General features: G+C 42.2%; 1 protein-coding gene across 4 annotated transcripts in view; it reads left to right on the top strand.

Moving 5' to 3' along the window:
• The first annotated feature begins 3595 nt into the window (after positions 1-3595).
• The window catches only part of LOC117965607 (transforming growth factor beta receptor type 3-like), a 25835-nt gene continuing 11269 nt past the window's right edge, over positions 3596-18161 (top strand). For 2 of the 4 annotated variants that reach the window (XM_059007021.1, XM_059007018.1), the window contains exons 1-10: positions 3596-3799; positions 6588-6728; positions 8431-8600; positions 9142-9279; positions 9457-9637; positions 11743-11911; positions 13294-13441; positions 14797-14980; positions 15811-16088; positions 16913-17062. In XM_059007021.1, the coding sequence (XP_058863004.1) occupies positions 6668-6728; positions 8431-8600; positions 9142-9279; positions 9457-9637; positions 11743-11911; positions 13294-13441; positions 14797-14980; positions 15811-16088; positions 16913-17062 (1479 nt within the window). In that variant the 5' untranslated portion in view covers positions 3596-3799; positions 6588-6667. Of the gene's footprint in view, positions 3875-6587; positions 6729-8430; positions 8601-9141; positions 9280-9456; positions 9638-11742; positions 11912-13293; positions 13442-14796; positions 14981-15810; positions 16089-16912; positions 17063-18161 lie in introns of all 4 variants that reach the window. The other 2 variants (XM_059007019.1, XM_059007020.1) reach the window with 2 other exon arrangements.

Below are 18161 nucleotides of genomic sequence, written 5' to 3'. Positions count from 1 at the left end.
GTGCAAATACTACTAAAGTACAATATAAATCAGGATGCAACAGTTTCTATCTACAAAGAGATTGTAGTGCATTAGCTGAGGTCAGGCAAGTCCAGTGCATGGTAGGAGGGGTAGAGCAAGAGATCTAGAAGAGCAGTCTAAACAGGGGGGTCATGAGGAGGCGTCTGAAGGCGGTGAATGACTGGGCAGTCCTGAAGTTCTCCAGTCGCTGGTTCCACCACAGAGGGTCGCAAAGCCCCTGCAACTCATTGCACAAAATAAAACAGGTTTCACTAAAGAACCTGAGTCAACTCAGTAATAAATAAGTTACTCAAAAAGGTGAGTGATTTACTACGCTGTTTTGTGAGCCCCTGTAACATAAACAGTGAAAGGGGCAAGTCTGTTGCTAACCACCCATGACTGCTGCTGCAACTGGTAGTGGGCCATGTCTATTTTGACCTGGTGGGTGGTGTGAAAGCATTTTTTTTTTAAAAGGGTGCTGAGCTTGTACCACATCTTTGGGGAATGTAAACGGCGCTGTCAACAGTTTTTGTTTTCTGTCTGATCGTTTTTAAAGTGCACAGAATGCAATAAAGGACACTAAGGGAGTTGTATTGTAGTCTAAATTTAATGAATGAACCGGCCAGGAAAAGTAACCGAATTACAGCCGTGTCTAAAGCTGTGCTCGTGAATAATGATCTGGAATTCATTCTCGCTGTCTGCTGTGCTGTTCCAATGATTGCCCTCTGCAGGACCCTGGTTCATTCAGGTCTCAGTGTGGAGAGTGGCTGTCTCAGGGCATGTAGAGTGAGCAGATAATATGTCTATAAAGACAGGACAAGGTCTTCATAGAATATACTCTTTCCAGGAAAGAGGGTGGGTACATTTTCCATTTCATGATCAAACATTTTGCTTGACATTCTAAAGGACAAGGTATGAATACGAATAAACCAGCGATAAACAATACAGTGCTCCCTCCAGTCCAGAGCAGGCTTGAGGCATGGAGACTGAACTGCTCCCTCCCTCCCTCACCCCCCTAAGAGAAAGGGTGCTCCCTCCAGTCCAGAGCAGGCTTGAGGCATAGAGACTGAACTGCTACCTCCCTCCCTCACCCCCCTAAGAGAAAGGGTGCTCCCTCCAGTCCAGAGCAGGCTTGAGGCATGGAGACTGAACTGCTCCCTCACTCCCTCCCTCCCTCACCCCCCTAAGAGAAAGGGTGCTCCCTCCAGTCCAGAGCAGGCTTGAGGCATGGAGACTGAACTGCTCCCTCCCTCCCTCCCTCACCCCCTAAGAGAAAGGGTGCTCCCTCCAGTCCACGGCTGGGTAGTGTGAGAAATCTCATAATAATATTTTGATAGAAGTCAGGGCTAAGTTTGTCGTGCACACTATGTTTCAACAGACATAAACACAGCATTACTGACAGCACAGTAGCACAGTGCACGGATGTTTATCTTATCTCTGGCTGGAACAGTTCATCTCACCGAAGTGATATGATTAATTTTGCAGCAGCCCTGGTGTAACCTTGCCTGTGATTAGTACCCAGACAGTTCTAAACAGTAACTTGAGACAGGTTCCGGAATACAGCACTTTCAAAGGGTAAAAGCAGCTGTTGGCATGGCAATGAAAATCACACTATAATTGTAAAAGAAAACATGCACGCACGCACACACTACTAAAAAGGTTTCTTCTAGTGAATTAAATTGTTTTGATTTAGGAAAGATGAAGCTCTGTGGTCAACACAAATCAAACCCGAGAAACGTATTTTACGGACGCACGTCATAGATTGACGGACAGATGCAGTGTGCTTCAAACTTCACCAACTGACGGACATGCCATAGATTCAAATACAACTTGGCAGGTGTTCACTGCAGACCATAATCAAGACAGGGGTGTCAGTAGGTCTGCCAATGTGATTACAATCTAGAAGCGCCGTGGTGACACCCAAACTACTTCCCAGAATCTCCCAAGCTTTCTTTGACAGATACAGTCATTTTCCATTTTAAACGGAATGCGGTGCCGACCTGCTTCTTGATGAACTATAAAACAATGCGTATCAACACATTTGAAAAGAAAGTTAGTTGACAAATTGACTCGAAAATTGACTTGTATAGAAGCCAAAAGCTTGTTGTCGAAACGTGCGTCAAAGAAGTTTGCAATTCCTATTTGTATCTTGTATTGCGACGCCCCGCTTCTCTGCTGGAACAATGGTCATGGAGAGGCGTGTGTCTTAATGCAGTATTGCACAACAATGCAGTGTTTCCTCTGAAAGAGAAGCAGTCATTTGTAGAATTGTGAGGCTATTCGTGGTTTTGACCCTGCCTGCCTGCGTGAGTTCCTTTTTCCCTGTGTAAACCGGCTCGGTCTCTTATTCCAAGAATACGATTAAAAAACTACGGGTTTTAGTTTTCCAGCTCCTTCAGTTTGGAACTCGCTTCTAAAAATGTATCCGGAATGTGGGTGTATCAGTAGTTTCTTTTTTTTTAAATCTAAGCTCATAACATACCTCTCTGATTTGGCCAGCAGTTGGGCGCTCTTTTGGCTTGTGCATTTTTTTTTTGTAACGTGCCTTGGGATGCTTGCACGTGAAGGACGCTATGCAAATGAAATCGCTATGGTACTGTATGGTATGATATTAAACTAACCTATCTTGGGGTCAGCGCTAGCAGTGCATGACTGAGTGAAAAAGCACCGCCGCATCATAGTGAGTCATGCAAGCATGATTCCAATAGAGCAGAGTTGACGATCTCAGCTGACGGCGCAAGCTGCGGTTTCCCCTCATTGTGCTTCACCGTGAAAGGGTCAGTAGTTTGCAGGATTTGTCTGGTTTGTGAATATACGCCAGTACAACACAACAGCAAAAAAAGAGATTAGCCTCATTCTTCCAAACGCCGACAAACGACCCGCACAATTAAAATGCAAGCAGTACATTGATACACGCTGCAGGAATATTACATTTATTTTAATGATATTAGTAAAAAATACATCTGGATTTCTGACCAATATACATTTAGACTTCAATGTCCGGTCCACAGCCATGTTGAGGCTCGTTTCACACAGACCCCGATTAGTACTTATCTTGTACTTATTAAAATTAGTGCTGAACCCTACAATGCCCAAGTATTTGTAAATGAAAAAAGCTACTTGATTTATTTATGTAACTAGATTCCGCTTCGTGTACAACATATATAAAATTATGACTTGTGAGGCTGGATTTTAAAAAATGATAGAGGGGTGCCATGGCTAAGTTGTATCATAGTAAGAAATTGGCATTGCAGTATCGGGTCTGTGAACCCAGCAGTTAAAGAGTATCACATTTTAAACGATTTACGTTTGGGTTGAAACTAAAAAGACAGTAACAGAAATAAAAATACATACATCAAATAAAATCTGACTTTTAACTTTTTTTTTTAAAATGTACCTTTCTTCTTATTTCGTGCACGCTGTTGAATCAACCAGAAAAAAAAAAAAAAAACATGATTTTTTTTTTTGTTTGTTTTTGTTTGGACGTGTTGTTAGAAGGGAGGATTTCGTTTCAGATGGACCCGAAAGAGTTACAAAAAAAAACCAACTTTCTAATTTAGCCCCGCCCCCTTTTTTGTGTTTTCCTTTTAACAAAAAAAAAACTGTAGTGCAAAGTTGCTAATGTGACCGGGTCGGGGGCTACCATCGCTGCAGCAACCCAGCAGTGGTGCAGTCGGTATAGTACCGAGCAAAGGTTCATTCGTGAAGATATGCAAAGCGAGCACCGTTAAACACCAGCCTTGGCTGTTCATTTAATTACAGCTGCTGCAAAACAAGAACGACAAAGACGCAAGAACAGGTAAACGCGCCGCTTTTAACTTTTTGGCTGTCGTTGTTGTTGTCTGCTGTCGATTTGAGTGAGAGGCACTGGACGGTAAGTCGGTTCTTACTAATGCAGTTTCCCCCCCTAGTTTTACATTTCTTTTTTTATATGCTAATTCACAAAAAAAAAAAAAGATCTTAAACGGTATGGAATAAAAAAAAACAATATTAGCTCTCAGCAGTAAAAGAGAACACTGCATGGTAATATTTACTGTAATAGTATTGACCGTAACAGTGTGTGCAACTTTGGGGGGGGGGGGGGCTGTTTAGTTGATATATATATACTGTGTGTGTGTAAAATGTAACACATCAATAGAGCTTGCGTTGTGATTTTTATTCAAAGTATTTGATGTTAATACAAGTTTATGCCTTGCAGTCTTGTATGCCATTAGAGTACTTTCATGCCATTAGGGTGCTTTCATGAGCTGTTACCCTAAAAGATAGAAGTGGCATAGCTATTATGCTTATTTAAATGCATAATATAATATAATGTATATTAACTGATGAGCATTTTATTTAATGGGCTCATCCAGTTGATAGTTCCCGTATCACACAGCCGCGTGGCACGGGAAACGCGCGCCAGTTAATACCACAGCAACGGAGCGTTGCCCCAGCGCGAGCTGATCAAAACAGCAACACATCTCCACCCTGCTGTGGTGTGTCCTTGATAAAGAAAACCCACCTGTGCAAATCAGATCAATTCAAGAGAAACACACGTTTCCAACGTCGAAACTACCTCGGCAACAGGCTCTCTGCTTTCAGTCTTCGGGCCAAACTGCATTTTCCTTGAGGGAGTCAGCGTAGACATGTATAAATCGGCCTCCCGAAACATCTCCCATCCACAGGAGAAGATGCTTTCTATTACACGCTGATTCTCACAAAAAAAAAGACACACAGAAATGTTAGCAAACGCAAACACTCTCAGAACAAACTAGTGAACATAAAAATAGGTGTATCTATAAAAAAATGTTAACATGCCTAATTTTAACACGCTCCCTAAACTTTTTTCAGCCTCCTCAAAAAAAATATAAAAAATACTAGTTGCTACAGAAACCTGATGGCAAAGAAACCCCAGAACTGGCACTCTGTACTGTCTCACATAATGCAAACCGTATTTCAAATTTTGTTCAAGTTATCAAAGTTGTTACTATTTGAAATAGAAATTGTTATGCAAGTTCACTCTCTGTCTAATAACTCATGGACAAAAATTAACCAGAGTAAGCCCCCAACAACAAGCAACACAGAACTTGGCAGGAGAAAAAATTGCCCAAGAGAGATGATAGAAAATACTACACTGGGGTAGTGTGTGATAAATCAGAATGGAATGCACACGCTTTATGTAGCATCCTACCCTGAGTGTGCTCTACATTCTCATATCACACACTACCCCATGCAGCATTCTCTATGTATAACATAATATAATATAAGGGTTTTAATCTTGACATTTTCTGTTGATCGATTAATCATCCGATCTACGCAATTGATTAATCACGCATGTTTGCTAGTGATATGACACTATTGAAAGATAATTACAAGTAATCACTTTTAGTGACGTGAAATGTCGTTTTCTTTTGAGCCGTTCTGCCCGTTTGCGTTTCCTTCAGCCAAATACCATGAAGATTAAAAATACACTAAGAGCGGCTGTATTAGTGTAAATTTCCAGTTGCATTACAACTGAGAATACTGTGTTTCCGTTTTTGGTTTACTGTAAGCTTGGCATATGAGTGCTATTTTATTTCAGTTAGCTGAAGAAAAAGTAAGGTATAAGCTGTTCATTTTTTGATACCGTCTGAAAGAAATGTGTTGAATAAAAAGAAAAATCTGCTAACTTGCGACTGAGGTGATATGAGAAACTTGTAGTATTGCTGTGAAAGGAAAGCACCGGCGATGAGCAAAGCTTTCTCGTACGCAGTTTTTTGATACCACACTCAAGATTAATCGATCGATTATTTTTTAATCCCTCAGGTGTGATTAATCATTACATCGATTCAAACCGCTTCTATAATGTACTGTGTAAGATACTTGATGTTCATGAGAAGGTCAACGTTGTAGAATGAACCACACTTGAGTTAAAACCACAAGACTCATTTTTTTGGGGGGGAGATTAGAATGTGTTACAGTGTTAAAGTTGCAGTTGATGTAGAAAGTTTTAATGCAGGGCTGTCAAACTCCAGTCCTCGAGGGCCGCAGGGTCTTCTGGTTTCATTCCAACTCAAGCTCTCAATTCACTTAACTGATCTAATTATTTGTTCATTTGGACACATTTCATAATTTTTTCAAGGTCTTTTACGGCCCATGATTTTAAAAATGCACTTGATTCAAGGTCCTGGTACGCTACCTATAAGACATTTTGAGGCCTGGAGAGAAGTGTTAAATGTGTCCAATTAATCAAATAAGTAGAGCGATTTATTAACTGAGAGCTCGGGTGGAACGAAAGCCAGAACACACTGCGGCCCTCCAGGAGCTGGACACCCCTGCTGTAATGTTTCAGAATATTTCTCATTCCATTCCCTGGGACCCTTGGGATTTTTAAAAGCAGTTACGTATTAACTGCTTCAGTCCAGTTTCTTCATATTAACAAGCTTCTGAAGGTTCAGCGCCACAGACAGCTCTTTTCCAAGTTGCTCCACAACTTTTCAGAGTCGCCCCTCCATTCTTTTTAGCGAGAAAGGGGGTTCCTGTCCAGTTAAAACACCACAGGGATGGAAATAACATTCCTATTGCGCAGCAGTTTCACCCAAGTTATTTTTTGTTCCCTTTTGCAGATTCTCTTGTCCCCAGCATGTAAACGTTGCCAAAGCCAGGTCAAGGTTGCAGTGTCTCGCATCGCCACGCCTGAGCAGAGATGGGGTCCATGGCCCTGCTTTTCGTTCTGTGTCACCTGGTGTTCTGCGCAAACTACGCAGGTAGGTCTCATGGCAGGGGCTGAGAAACTGCAACACTCTGTTAAGTACATTGCAACTATGCATAATAACATTGTAATTGTGTGTAAGTACACATGTATTTACTAAGCAACTACTGTGTAAATACACAGTAATTGGAGACACTTTATAGAAAGTGTTACCGAATGTTCTGTAAGTCACAGGCTGTTGTGCAGCTTTCATTAGAACATTCTTTTTGTTTGTTAAAGCACAGCACTGAATCACCTGATTCTCAGAAGCCCAGTTCTTTTAGTTTCTGAGAAACAGGCTGTTTCGTAAACTGGGAAACTATCTTAGCATCTCCACGCTGCCCTGAGAAGGCAGGACTGCAGGGAAACTGCAATTTAATTCCCACCGACAGATGATAATTTAGTAGCGGCGAGAGCCTTGCTGAACCTGATACATTACGGATTAGCGGATAACCCCTGCTAAGATTAGCATCAGAACATTACAGAAAGATCTTGTTTCAGACTATTGCATCTTAATTTTCAATATCCCGATCATTATACAAGTCTAAGCCTGCTTTTTCATTCGCAGATTATGTTTTAAAAAAAAAAAAAAAAAGTTAAAGACCTTGAATGATTCATCTTTATATGTCCTCTTAATCTCTAGTTTAGGGGCAGTGTTGGAAAGTCAGCTAACACATCCATGCTTTGTGTGCCTGTGGGCCCCAGAGCTTTTATCTATTAAGTGTTTTTTAATGCCCTTGAACTAAATGTGTGTAACTCTGTAGAGCTACGATAGTTTCAATTTGTTTTCTCTGTTTCACTGTACTTTATTATTACAGTAGTGCGATGTATTAGAACACCCTATTGCTTTTGTTGTTTTGATTTGTTGTGAAATCAAACCACAGTGCATTTTATGTATTTATCTATTTATTTATTGCATTTATATAGCATTTTATACAACACTATTACAAAGCACTGTACAGTACATAGCAGAAAAAAAGAACAAACCACAATACATTTGTATAGTATGTCACACATACAACTGCCAAGTCAGACCATTTAAGTAACAGATTTAAATAACAGTATAATAATAATAATAATAATAATAATAATAATAATAATAATAATAATAATAATAATAATAATAATAATAATACAAAAGCAGCAATTTTAAAGTTACATTAAAACCCACTAAGATAAGAGCCATTTTCTAGTGTTTTTAGACTTGACTTGAAAACTGTAACGGTCCCAGCTTCCCTGACAAACGAAGGCAGAGCATTCCATAATTTTGGAGCTCTACAAGAAAAAGCCCTGCCTCCCGTGTTGCTTTTGTTGACCCTAGGAATAACCAGCAGCCCCGCATCCTGTGATCTCAGAGTGAGGTTTGGAAGATACGGGGTCAGTAACTCCTGCAAATAACTAGGTGCTAATCCATTCAGGGCCTTGTAAGTTAACAGCAACATCTTAAAATCAATTCTATACTGCACAGGGAGCCAGTGTAAAGAGGCCAAAACAGGGGTAACATGCCACATATGCAATTAATTTAAAATAGTAAGAGAAAAGGAACACAGCCACAAATGGTAAAATGCAGGAGACCTTTTAGAAGTTGTTTAATGTGCCTAATTAAAGCACAGAGTGGTCTAACAAAGAAGTCTTCAGGACATTTAAAAAAATGTTTCCTTTAGTCTATTCATAAATGAATTGAGCTTCTTGTACTGTTCTGTCTCCGTCCTCTGCAGGAAGCTTTTCTCCAGATCAGTGCAGGCAGTCTCCAGTGGGGGCACTACACCCAGTCCAGGGTCTTCTGGAGACCTACCGTGCTGGACTGGGATGTGCCACGCAGGGGAAACATGGTCACGAGGTCCACGTCATCAACCTGCGCAGGACCTCACTGGACCGGGCCAAACAGGTGAGGAACAGAACCCAATTGCCATCTGATCCCATCCCAGGAAATATAAGAAGCTGGGTTAAGTTTGGTCAGTACTTCTAGGATTGCGATCTACTAAGTTCTCAGAGAGCTAAGCAAGAACAGTAGGAGCAGGATCAAGTCAGAACTTCTTCTACTTCTTGAATTGTGATCTGCTTAGGTCTCACATAGCTAAGCAGCAGCAGGGTCAGGTCTGGTCAACACTTATTCTTGTATTGTAATCTGCTTCGATCTCAGAAAAGCTAAGCAGCTTAACAGAGTGATTGCTGGTCAGTATTCTTCTAGGATTGCGATCTGCTTAGATCTCAGAAAGCTAAGCAGGGTCAAGCCTGGTCTGTAGTTCTCCTTCTTGTATTGTGATTGGCTCGGCTCTCAAAAGCTAAGCAGCTAAAAGAGCCAGGCCTGGTCAGTCCTTCCTTTTGAATCCTGGCTCGGTGAACTCCAGTACAGGTTGGAAATGAAAGCCCTGGAATTGGTGGAAACCTCTTCAGGTATCACCCCAGTGTCTGTTTGTCCCTCCCAGGTGACGCTGCATTTAAGACCGATCTCCATGCTGTCCGTCCACCGCAGGCCTCTGATCTTCGTGCTGCGATCCCAGCGTGCCCTGGGCTGGCGTGTGGAGGCGGAGCGATTGGAACCCGGGGTCCGACACCTGTTCCACGTGAGTTCTGATTGGCCAGTTACTGCACCTTCCATAATTCTGTAGCTCTTACACATTAAGTACATTGGAACAATGCACAATAACATTGTAACAATGTGTATTTGCTAAGTAACTACTATGTAAAGACGCTTCATGTAAAGGGCTCCCTTCTCGTGATTGTCTGTGTGTGTTTACAAGGTGTCAGAGGGGTCAGCTGTCCAAAGCCCGTTGGAGAACTTCACGCTGTCCCTGCTGTCTGAGAAAAGCTTACCCAGTCGGAGTGAACGCCTCTTGCGCTGGACATTGAGAAAGTACCGGACAGTGACGTCTTTCACAGAGTTTGACCAGGTCAACCACATCTACATCCGCATCGGAGAGGGTGAGTGCTGTTTTTAATTGAAATTATACAACAAGTGTGGAGAGGTGTGGCGTTGAATAACTGTTTCGTGTTCGAGTCTGCTGAATCCGTCTTGCACTCATTCAAATCCGACGACAGAGCGGCCATCCGAATCGCCCTGTTTTTATTTTCCACGGTGCTCAGCAACTGCAGAGCTTTATCCAAGGAGTTTTATTTAGGATAAAACAACCTTTTCTTCTCAGACGTTATACAGGACCGTGAAATAAGCCATTTATTACTTTGAAAAAAATACAGCCCTACCCGTCTTCCCTGTAAAAACAGATGGAAAACAGTCATCTGTGTAGATAGACAGTGTTTCTTTGCCACCGTCCTCCAGAAAACTCTTGCCAACGCCCAGCTTCCCAGTAAAATATCTTCCAGACAGTGATCCTGGTAGCTAAGCAGTGCTTCTTTGCCGCATTGCTTTACATATCCTATTATATCACTCATCTTCCCAGTAATAATTGGCAGAAACGGTTTTCTTTGTAGTTTCTCGTCATTTCCCCACTGCATAGACTGTTTTAATAACAATATTCCTGCTAGAAAAGCATACGTGACGGTCCATATCAAGATTTCTTCACATACAGATCAGCTTACTAAACCATACAAAAATATTTCCCGAATAGCATTTAAAATGAGCAAAACACATTTTAAACTTTTTTTTTTTGTAGTGCCACCTAGTGACTGCCATATTTATTGCAGGCAGTCACCCAATCATCCAGGCCCTCTTTTAGTGTGACCCCTGAAAACTATATGCAGAAAATAATTAGAATTAAGACAGCAAAAAGGTAAATTTATTTTAAAAAAAGGCCATAAGTGAATATGTTATCGTATGAAGCTGAAAGAAGTGAACTCCAATAAACCAATGCTGTCGTTCTCCAGCAGGCAAATTGCTGAAATAAAGTTTTGAGTCAACACAAAGATTTTTTTTATCGTCCTGTTGCATCTTCTTTAGCAGCCGCATCTATCCCAGATATAATGGATTTGGTTATACGGTAGAACGTCAGAGTTATGAACACCAAACTTATGAACTGACCGGTCTTCCAAACACCCCACTTTCAGCCGGAAGTCAAATGTATCCTTTTTCTATGCATAGTACAGTTTTCAATTCCTTAAAATGAATCACAATGAGTATTGCATTACTGTGGGGGGGTGTAGATAGCAGGTGTGCACATGCATTACCACTGGAAATCAATTTTCAGAGTTACAGTCATTTCAGGCTTACAAACAGCCTCTGTTCCCATGGTGATGTAACTCGGGAGTTCTGCTGTATTGTTTAACATCTGGAGTTTTGAGGGTGATTTAAATGCGCAGCAGCTTCCCTAGTTAGATCAGGAGCTGCTATCTCTTCAGCCAAAGAAGCAGACTTGGCAATGAAAGATGCTACCATAATGAAAAACAGTAATGTAGCCTGAGGTTTGTACAAAAGCAGGGTCAGCTGTTGCAGGGAGAACAGAGTTTATTTCTCAAACTGATCATTTTATGAACGGTGAAAGCAGAACGCATAGAAATACTTGGGACTGTAGTTGGGAAGAGTACTGCTGAGAGAAAAAAAAACTGAAATGAAATGTACATCAGCTTACTTGATAACAATAGAAAAACTGTCGTTCACTGAATTTAACTCTCGGATTGTAAAAAACAATGGTTTGGAAATATCTGAAATACATGACAATGTGCTTGCTGTGGTGTATTTAATATTATAATTAACAGCACTAACTCACTGAGTAAACGGTAACATGTAAACATGTCACATGCTCTCAGATCAGGACTCTTAACACTGAGCATGCGAGCTGCCAGCATGCTATTCCCATATTACAACTGTACACAATTAGAGGTGCGGTCACCAATTCCATGCACAACACGTGCAAAATATTCAAAATACAAACAATCTGAGTTCATTACAGTCATCAGCTGCATAGATTAACCATTCAGCAGGATGAGGCAACAAACAAGGCAGTCTCGCAGAGATTGCCATGAACAACCCACTCTACCACTTTAGGAGCTCACCCAGGTTATTCGGTTATCCTGATTCGTGGAATAACTACAGTGCACCATGACAGGGGTCTTCGCTTTTTTTTCTGCTCCAGATCCGATGATGCCGAGCTCCTGCGTCCTGAAAAAGCTCTTCCTGTCTCAGAACTACTTGGCCTCTGACCTTCAACCCCAGGAAGTGACAGGTTGTGTGACCCCTGGCCTGGAAATGGACCCGGAAGTACACCTGGTTCACCTCCGGTCTGCCGGGTCAAACCTGTCTGGGTACGTGATGGAATGCAGTCAGAGACCAGCTGAAAAAAAATGGTCAAAATCGAACACTGCATACAGTAGGTGTAGCAATGAATCAGCTGCTTCCTTTAAATCGTGTATTGTATCGCAACACAGTACGTATTAGACCGAGCTTTATAGCTGGTGTGATTACATACTCTCCCTATCTCGTGTGATTTTTGTCTCTTAAGAAAATATAGTAGTCCATCATGACGATAACAGGACCATGACTTGTGTAAGGAAACTAATCTGATGTCTGCAGATGAGTGCGCACAATACCAGCTACTATATTAGCAAGTTTCTATTTATTGATTCCAGTATTCAAGTGTTTCACACGTTTTAGCTTAAACATTTATTGTTAGACACAACAATGTAGCACCTAAACAGGAATCAGATGGTGATCGGTTACCTAATGTTCTGGGAGAAAGCTCAGGTACGGAGATGGTCTGTCGTCGGGGGAGGATTCAAGTCTCCTTTTCTCACTCGCACTCTCGAGTGCCTGTCTTACATATCTTACTCAACTGCGTGTGTGTGAAGCTGAACTTTGTGAACTCTGCTTCGGTGTTCCAACCAAGGTCAGTCAAGTTCCCACACTCCACTCAGTTCCTTGTCTTGAGCAGATAAACATTTCTCTGTTGATAACAGCATAGCTTGCAGCTGTGCTCAGCACAGTGTTCCTTCTCAAGTGTGCTTCACAATATTTGTTTAGCCTTCGTTGACCCCTACACATGTATCATTTGAGATGTATATAGTGAATCAAGGTCCACATCGTGGAATATTTTGTTTGCTGCCACCATTAATCTGTTAAAGAGTAAGTAGAGGGGTTCCAAAAAATATAGCGTTATACATCCCTGCGTGTTGCTACTGCTTAAATAATGTACCTGTCATTTTTCTTTTCATTAACATCCGGACAACTTTTTAAACTTCTAACTATAAAGTCTGTTTCAAAGCTCTTTTCAAAATGTTCGCTGTAGTGCACTGGGGTTTGAGATCCATCCTCTAAATCACTGCAGGAAGAGCGATTTAAAAAGAATAAAAAGCCACAAGAAGTGCTCTGGCTTTTCTGTTCCGTACCACACCATGGATCGTTATCGCTGTGTTACCTGCTTGACAATGTGGGCAGTAATCCTGACGCTATCAGTGCACTGGAGCAGGCATTTTGGAAAGAGTTTTGAAACACACTTTAAAGTTATAAGTGTAAAATGTTCAGAATGTTAACAATGAAAAAAAAAACATCAGGTCCGTTATTTAAACAGTTGTAGCAGCACGTGGGGACGTGTGATGCTATATTTTCCTGAACCCCGCTACTTACTCTGGTGATTCCCTGGTCGAGATGTGGTGTGGGGAAGAGCGAGTGACTGTGTTTGTGTGTCCAGCTCCCTGCAGGTGGACGTGATGGTCACTCTGCAGCCCCCTGACGCTCTGCTCACAGTCTGGAGTGATGTCATCCTGCTGCTGAAGTGCGATGCGTCTGTCAACTGGGTTATCAAACCACGAGGAGTGCGAGGCAGGCTGCGTGTTTATGTGAGTCCAGCCGTTCCTCTTGGAAAATTTTTTGCACTGAATTTTTGCAGTTTTACCCCCATGCTTTTCTCATGGTTGTACTGTGCATATACAATCATTTACCCTTATTAAGATGCTTTATATACCTTGTTGTTCTTTACAATGCTTACTTATGCTTTACCATGCTTTCACTGTGCTTTACTACACTTTGCTGTGCTTTTACTATGGGAAACTTTTATAAGGGTTAGTTTACCATGTGTTTGACCATACTTCTCTCTGTGCTTTTACAATGCTTACCTTTGCTCTCCCATCCTTTCACTGTGCTTTATTACACTTTGTAACATTTTTACTAGGGGGAAAGTGTTATATATGCTGTAATACTAAAATAAACTTTGCAAAACCCACTGACACAAGTTTTCTCAGTGCCTTGAATGAGCTTTTTGTGGATGCCCAATCTGCGGTTATAATAATTAATTTGTTGATGCAGGACAAGACACATTTCTTAAATACATGAACTACATGGTGAGTCAGGGATCGGGGGGCAATGTCATAAATTCGGCCAATTAGGATATTCTTGTTAAACCCCTTAAGGTACACAAGGATTTTTGCTTTTTTGTTAAAACGGTTTCTTCTTAAAATCCATTTCAGAGCGACTGAAGTATCACAAGGAGGAAACTGACAATTTGGATGACCAGATCCAACCCGTCAGTACATTTTAAACCCTGTTTCGTGCACCTCATTGCAAAAATTAGAAAGTTAGCATCATTTTTATTTGTAGGACACACATGGCCCTTGTACCTTAGAGTTCAATCGAGTGGCCGCACTCTGACTACACAGCAGTCTGAATTCATTCCTCTTTGCAAAAAGACATTTCACACCTGAAAGAAATAGAGTGACAACTAGGGCTGAACCGATACTTGCAACTACCTTTAAATAAATATTTATCGGCAGGTATTTAATACATCCATTCAGTAATGTGTTGATTTGAAAACAAGAAACGCTGTCCTTTCCTCACCTTTACAATCGATTACCAGTCAATGGCAGTTAACTTCCGCATTGAGTGTTTTAAAAGCCGATTGGAGGAATCGTCCTCTTATCCGGGGCATTGATGTTTTTTATTGCCGTACTGAGGCAATAAACTGGCAGTTATGAGGCAATCGTGAGTTTGGGTTTCTGCACTCCCCTATTGACAACCAGTATTAACAAGGATGCCTATCATGCCTGACAATACAAAGCATATATCAAGTAAATTAGGCTGGGGCAAAGGCTTTGTAAGTAAGCCTTTCTTTGTCTTTCATTGTTCAGTGGTTTCAGTATGAAATGTGTGGATCTGATTGTGTGGGTTTTTTTTGGTTTGTTTGTTTGTTTCTTGGCAGGCGTCCAACAGCATCTCCATTGGTTTGGGTCCCGAGCACCTGGCCCTCACCACCATCGTCTCCGCTGACCTGCAGGTGACCCCTGACCTCCTGGCCTGGGCCAGTGAGAGGGGTTTCCCTGCCGTGACATCATACACAGAGGCGGGGCTGGCCAACAGATTTGTGGTCACAGTGACTAAGCACGGTACTTTAAGAAATGAACATTTTGTCTTTATATATATATATATATATATATATATATATATATATATACACAGTGTGTGTGTGTGTGTGTGTATATATATATAGCTATGTATGTGTATATATATATCACAACATCCCCCCCCCCCACCCCACACACATTCCCTCGATTTTTTGTTTTTAATATTTTTGTATTTACACATAAATTAACTAGGGAATTACTGTTTTCAACTTCTACTCAGGAACGTTCGCCAGGAGAAAGAGATTCTGTTCTGCACATCGCGGTGTATCCAGTTCATTCTGGTTGACATTAGGCAGGTTGAAACATTGGATTATTTTAAATCTAAACTGAAAAAAAATCTCTTCTAAGGATCGCAGTGTATCCAAATCACGCTCCCTCCTGCAACAACGCTGGGGCTCTGATTGAAATGAGTGGAACAAAAAAAAAACAGCATTGTTGTAGGAGGGAGCGTGATTTGGATACATTGCGATCCTTAGAAGAGATTTTTTTTCAGTTTAGACTTCAACCTGCCTAATGTCAACTGGAATAAAGTTCCATGTTTGTTTTAGCTGCGAGAATGGACTTGCATACAGAACAATTTTCGTGGTTGTGTGGGAGCCACGAGGATTATTCTGATGACGTAAAATGAATGAGAGAGATGGGTACAACGCTCGTGAGTTTAATGGCCTGTTAGTTCAGTCTCCTTCTTTCCCGCCCCTGTTCTCCTTTCCTGCCGTTTCTATTGGCCTTTTAGTTCACTAGTTTCTTCTCTCAGCCAATCAGTGTGTAGAACACTTTCTCCACTCATTGTGATTTGTGCAATCCCATGCCAGGTATCGTTCCAGGTGTTGCTGATCTCCTGGACTCCACCTTGCCCCTCCAGCAGCCTCAACCCTGGCACGCAGACTCTGTGCCCATGGTGCCCCCTGGTGTTGGGTTGGAGGGCTTGCTGAAGCACTGGATGTCTCCAGGGGGCGCAGGAGGAGGAGGAGAAGAATGGAGGGGAGACAGCGAGTCACTCCTAGGTCAGGACCACTTTGTCGACGGGGTTGTGCTTGTCCAGTGCCTGGGAGCCACTATATCCATCCTGGTACAAGTGGATCTGCTCCAGGTTAGTGCCCACAGCTACTGATTTGAAATCTTTGAAATCATAAATGGTCTGGATGAAGTTAACCCAAGGCACTACTTGAAATTTAGCACAGAGAGAAGAACAAGATGACAAGTGGAAACTGGGTATAAGTTTAGAACAGAAGGTAGGAAGCACTGTTTTTACACAGAGAGTTATGAATGCATGGAATAGCCTACCAGGTGACGTATCTAAAACACTGAGATTAAGAAAGACTCGATTGTGTGCTAACAAGGGACGAGCCTTGATGGTCCGAATGGCCTTTTCCCGTTCCCAAACTTTTCTTATGTTCTTATGTACTGCTACAGCTGCCTGCTCCCTGGTTAAAGCTTTTGCTCTGCCTCCCTGTAAGGAATCTAATTTGATGTCTCAAGTGTGTGTGTGTGAAGCTGATCTGTTTTCCTAACAACATCTAAACCCTATCAATCTCATGGTGTGAGTTACAATGTTGTTCCAGACACCGAACACACATCTCTTCAACACAAGGTCAAATGTGCCGCACTTTATCATTTCCTTGTTCCTTTTGTATTTGATTTGAGTTGGAAAACCTCCTCCCACAAGTGCTTAGCTTACAGCTGTGCTGAGGCAGTGTTCTCAAGTGTGCTCCCAATAGTTGTTTGCCCTTCATTAACCTCTACAATCCCAATCGCTGCACAGCTTAAACATGAAACGATACATACAAATATTTCTGAGATGATGCAATACTTGAGTTGATTTTTAAACCCGTTTTGTATTTTAACAGACATTTCTGTTTGGCTCAGAGAAGTGATGCTATCCCTCCCTCTTTCCCTCTCCCTCTCTCTTCTCAGTCTCTGGGTCTGGCGTCGGCAGATCTCACTCTAAAGGATCCCAGCTGCAAGGTGGAATCAAATGGCACCGACTTCCTGCTGGAGTTTGACGTCACTTCCTGTGGGACGGTGGCAGATTGGAGCTCATTGGGAGTGAGGTATCGGAACGCGGTGAGTCACGGGCAGAAAGCACTGCAACTGGGTTTTCACAAAAAGGGTTCAACCAGCAACTCAAAAAATAAACCATTGTTTTCCAGTGCACATAAGGCATCCGATGAGATTTTAACCAGTGTGTAGCTGCTGTGATTTGCTTCCAGGGCGCTTGAGGACCAGGATTAAAGAAGTTTCATTTGAGTTGCGTTCTCTTATCAGAGAAGAAATCTTGCAGTTTGCCATGCTGTAATGCATTTACCTCAGTTACATTGCTGTGCTTTCCCATGCTTTACTACCCTTTTAACAACACACTGCAGTCAACCAAGTACAGATCTATCAATGCAGAATGCCTACTGACAGCAACACAGATGCCCAAAGAACCACTCTAAGAACATAGAAGCATACAAACAGGTTTGAAAATCCCTGAACTTTCTACAGTGACCTGAAAGAATCTGTTCATTCCATATCATTCCCCTTACAGCTATTGAGAATCGAGACACAAAGAACTCTCAAGCTGAAGGAACACAAAGCCACTTTTTTTAGGAACAGTGGTCTGAACCCTAGTCTCGTGAAACGAAGCCACGTTATAAGCCACAGAGTGGCTTCGTGTTCCCTCAGCTTTTTTTTTTTTTTTTAAATTTTTTTTTTAATAAATTTAGTCGTCGCCAATTATTTTTACCCCGGTTTTCACCCCAATTTAGCATGCCCAATTATTATCTGTATCCCCGGCTCACCGCTCGCAACCCCCCCACCGACTCAGGAAACGGAGGCTGAAACACGCGTCCTCCGAAACGTGCTCCTTCCAAGCCGTCATTTTTCGCACTGCAGATCCACAGCAATGCTACCAGACCTATAGTGCCGGAGGACAACACAGATCTGGCGGCTCCGCTGCAGAGCCACAGGCGCCCTATCAGCCACAGGGGTCGCTGATGCGCGGTGAGCCGTGGATTCCCCTGCCGACCTAAGCCCTCCCTACCCGGGCAGCGCTCAGCCAATTGTGCGCCGCCCCCTAGGAACTCTCGGTCACGGTCAGCTGTGACATAGCCTGGATTCGAACCAGCGATCTCCAGGCTATAGGGCACATCCTGCGAGGAGCGCCTTTACTGGATGCGCCACT

This window comes from Acipenser ruthenus, chromosome 34 (assembly GCF_902713425.1).
Source record: "Acipenser ruthenus chromosome 34, fAciRut3.2 maternal haplotype, whole genome shotgun sequence".
NCBI lineage: Eukaryota > Metazoa > Chordata > Actinopteri > Acipenseriformes > Acipenseridae > Acipenser > Acipenser ruthenus.
The sequence above is the reverse complement of the archived record's forward strand: the minus strand, read 5'-3'. Positions and strand labels throughout refer to the sequence as shown.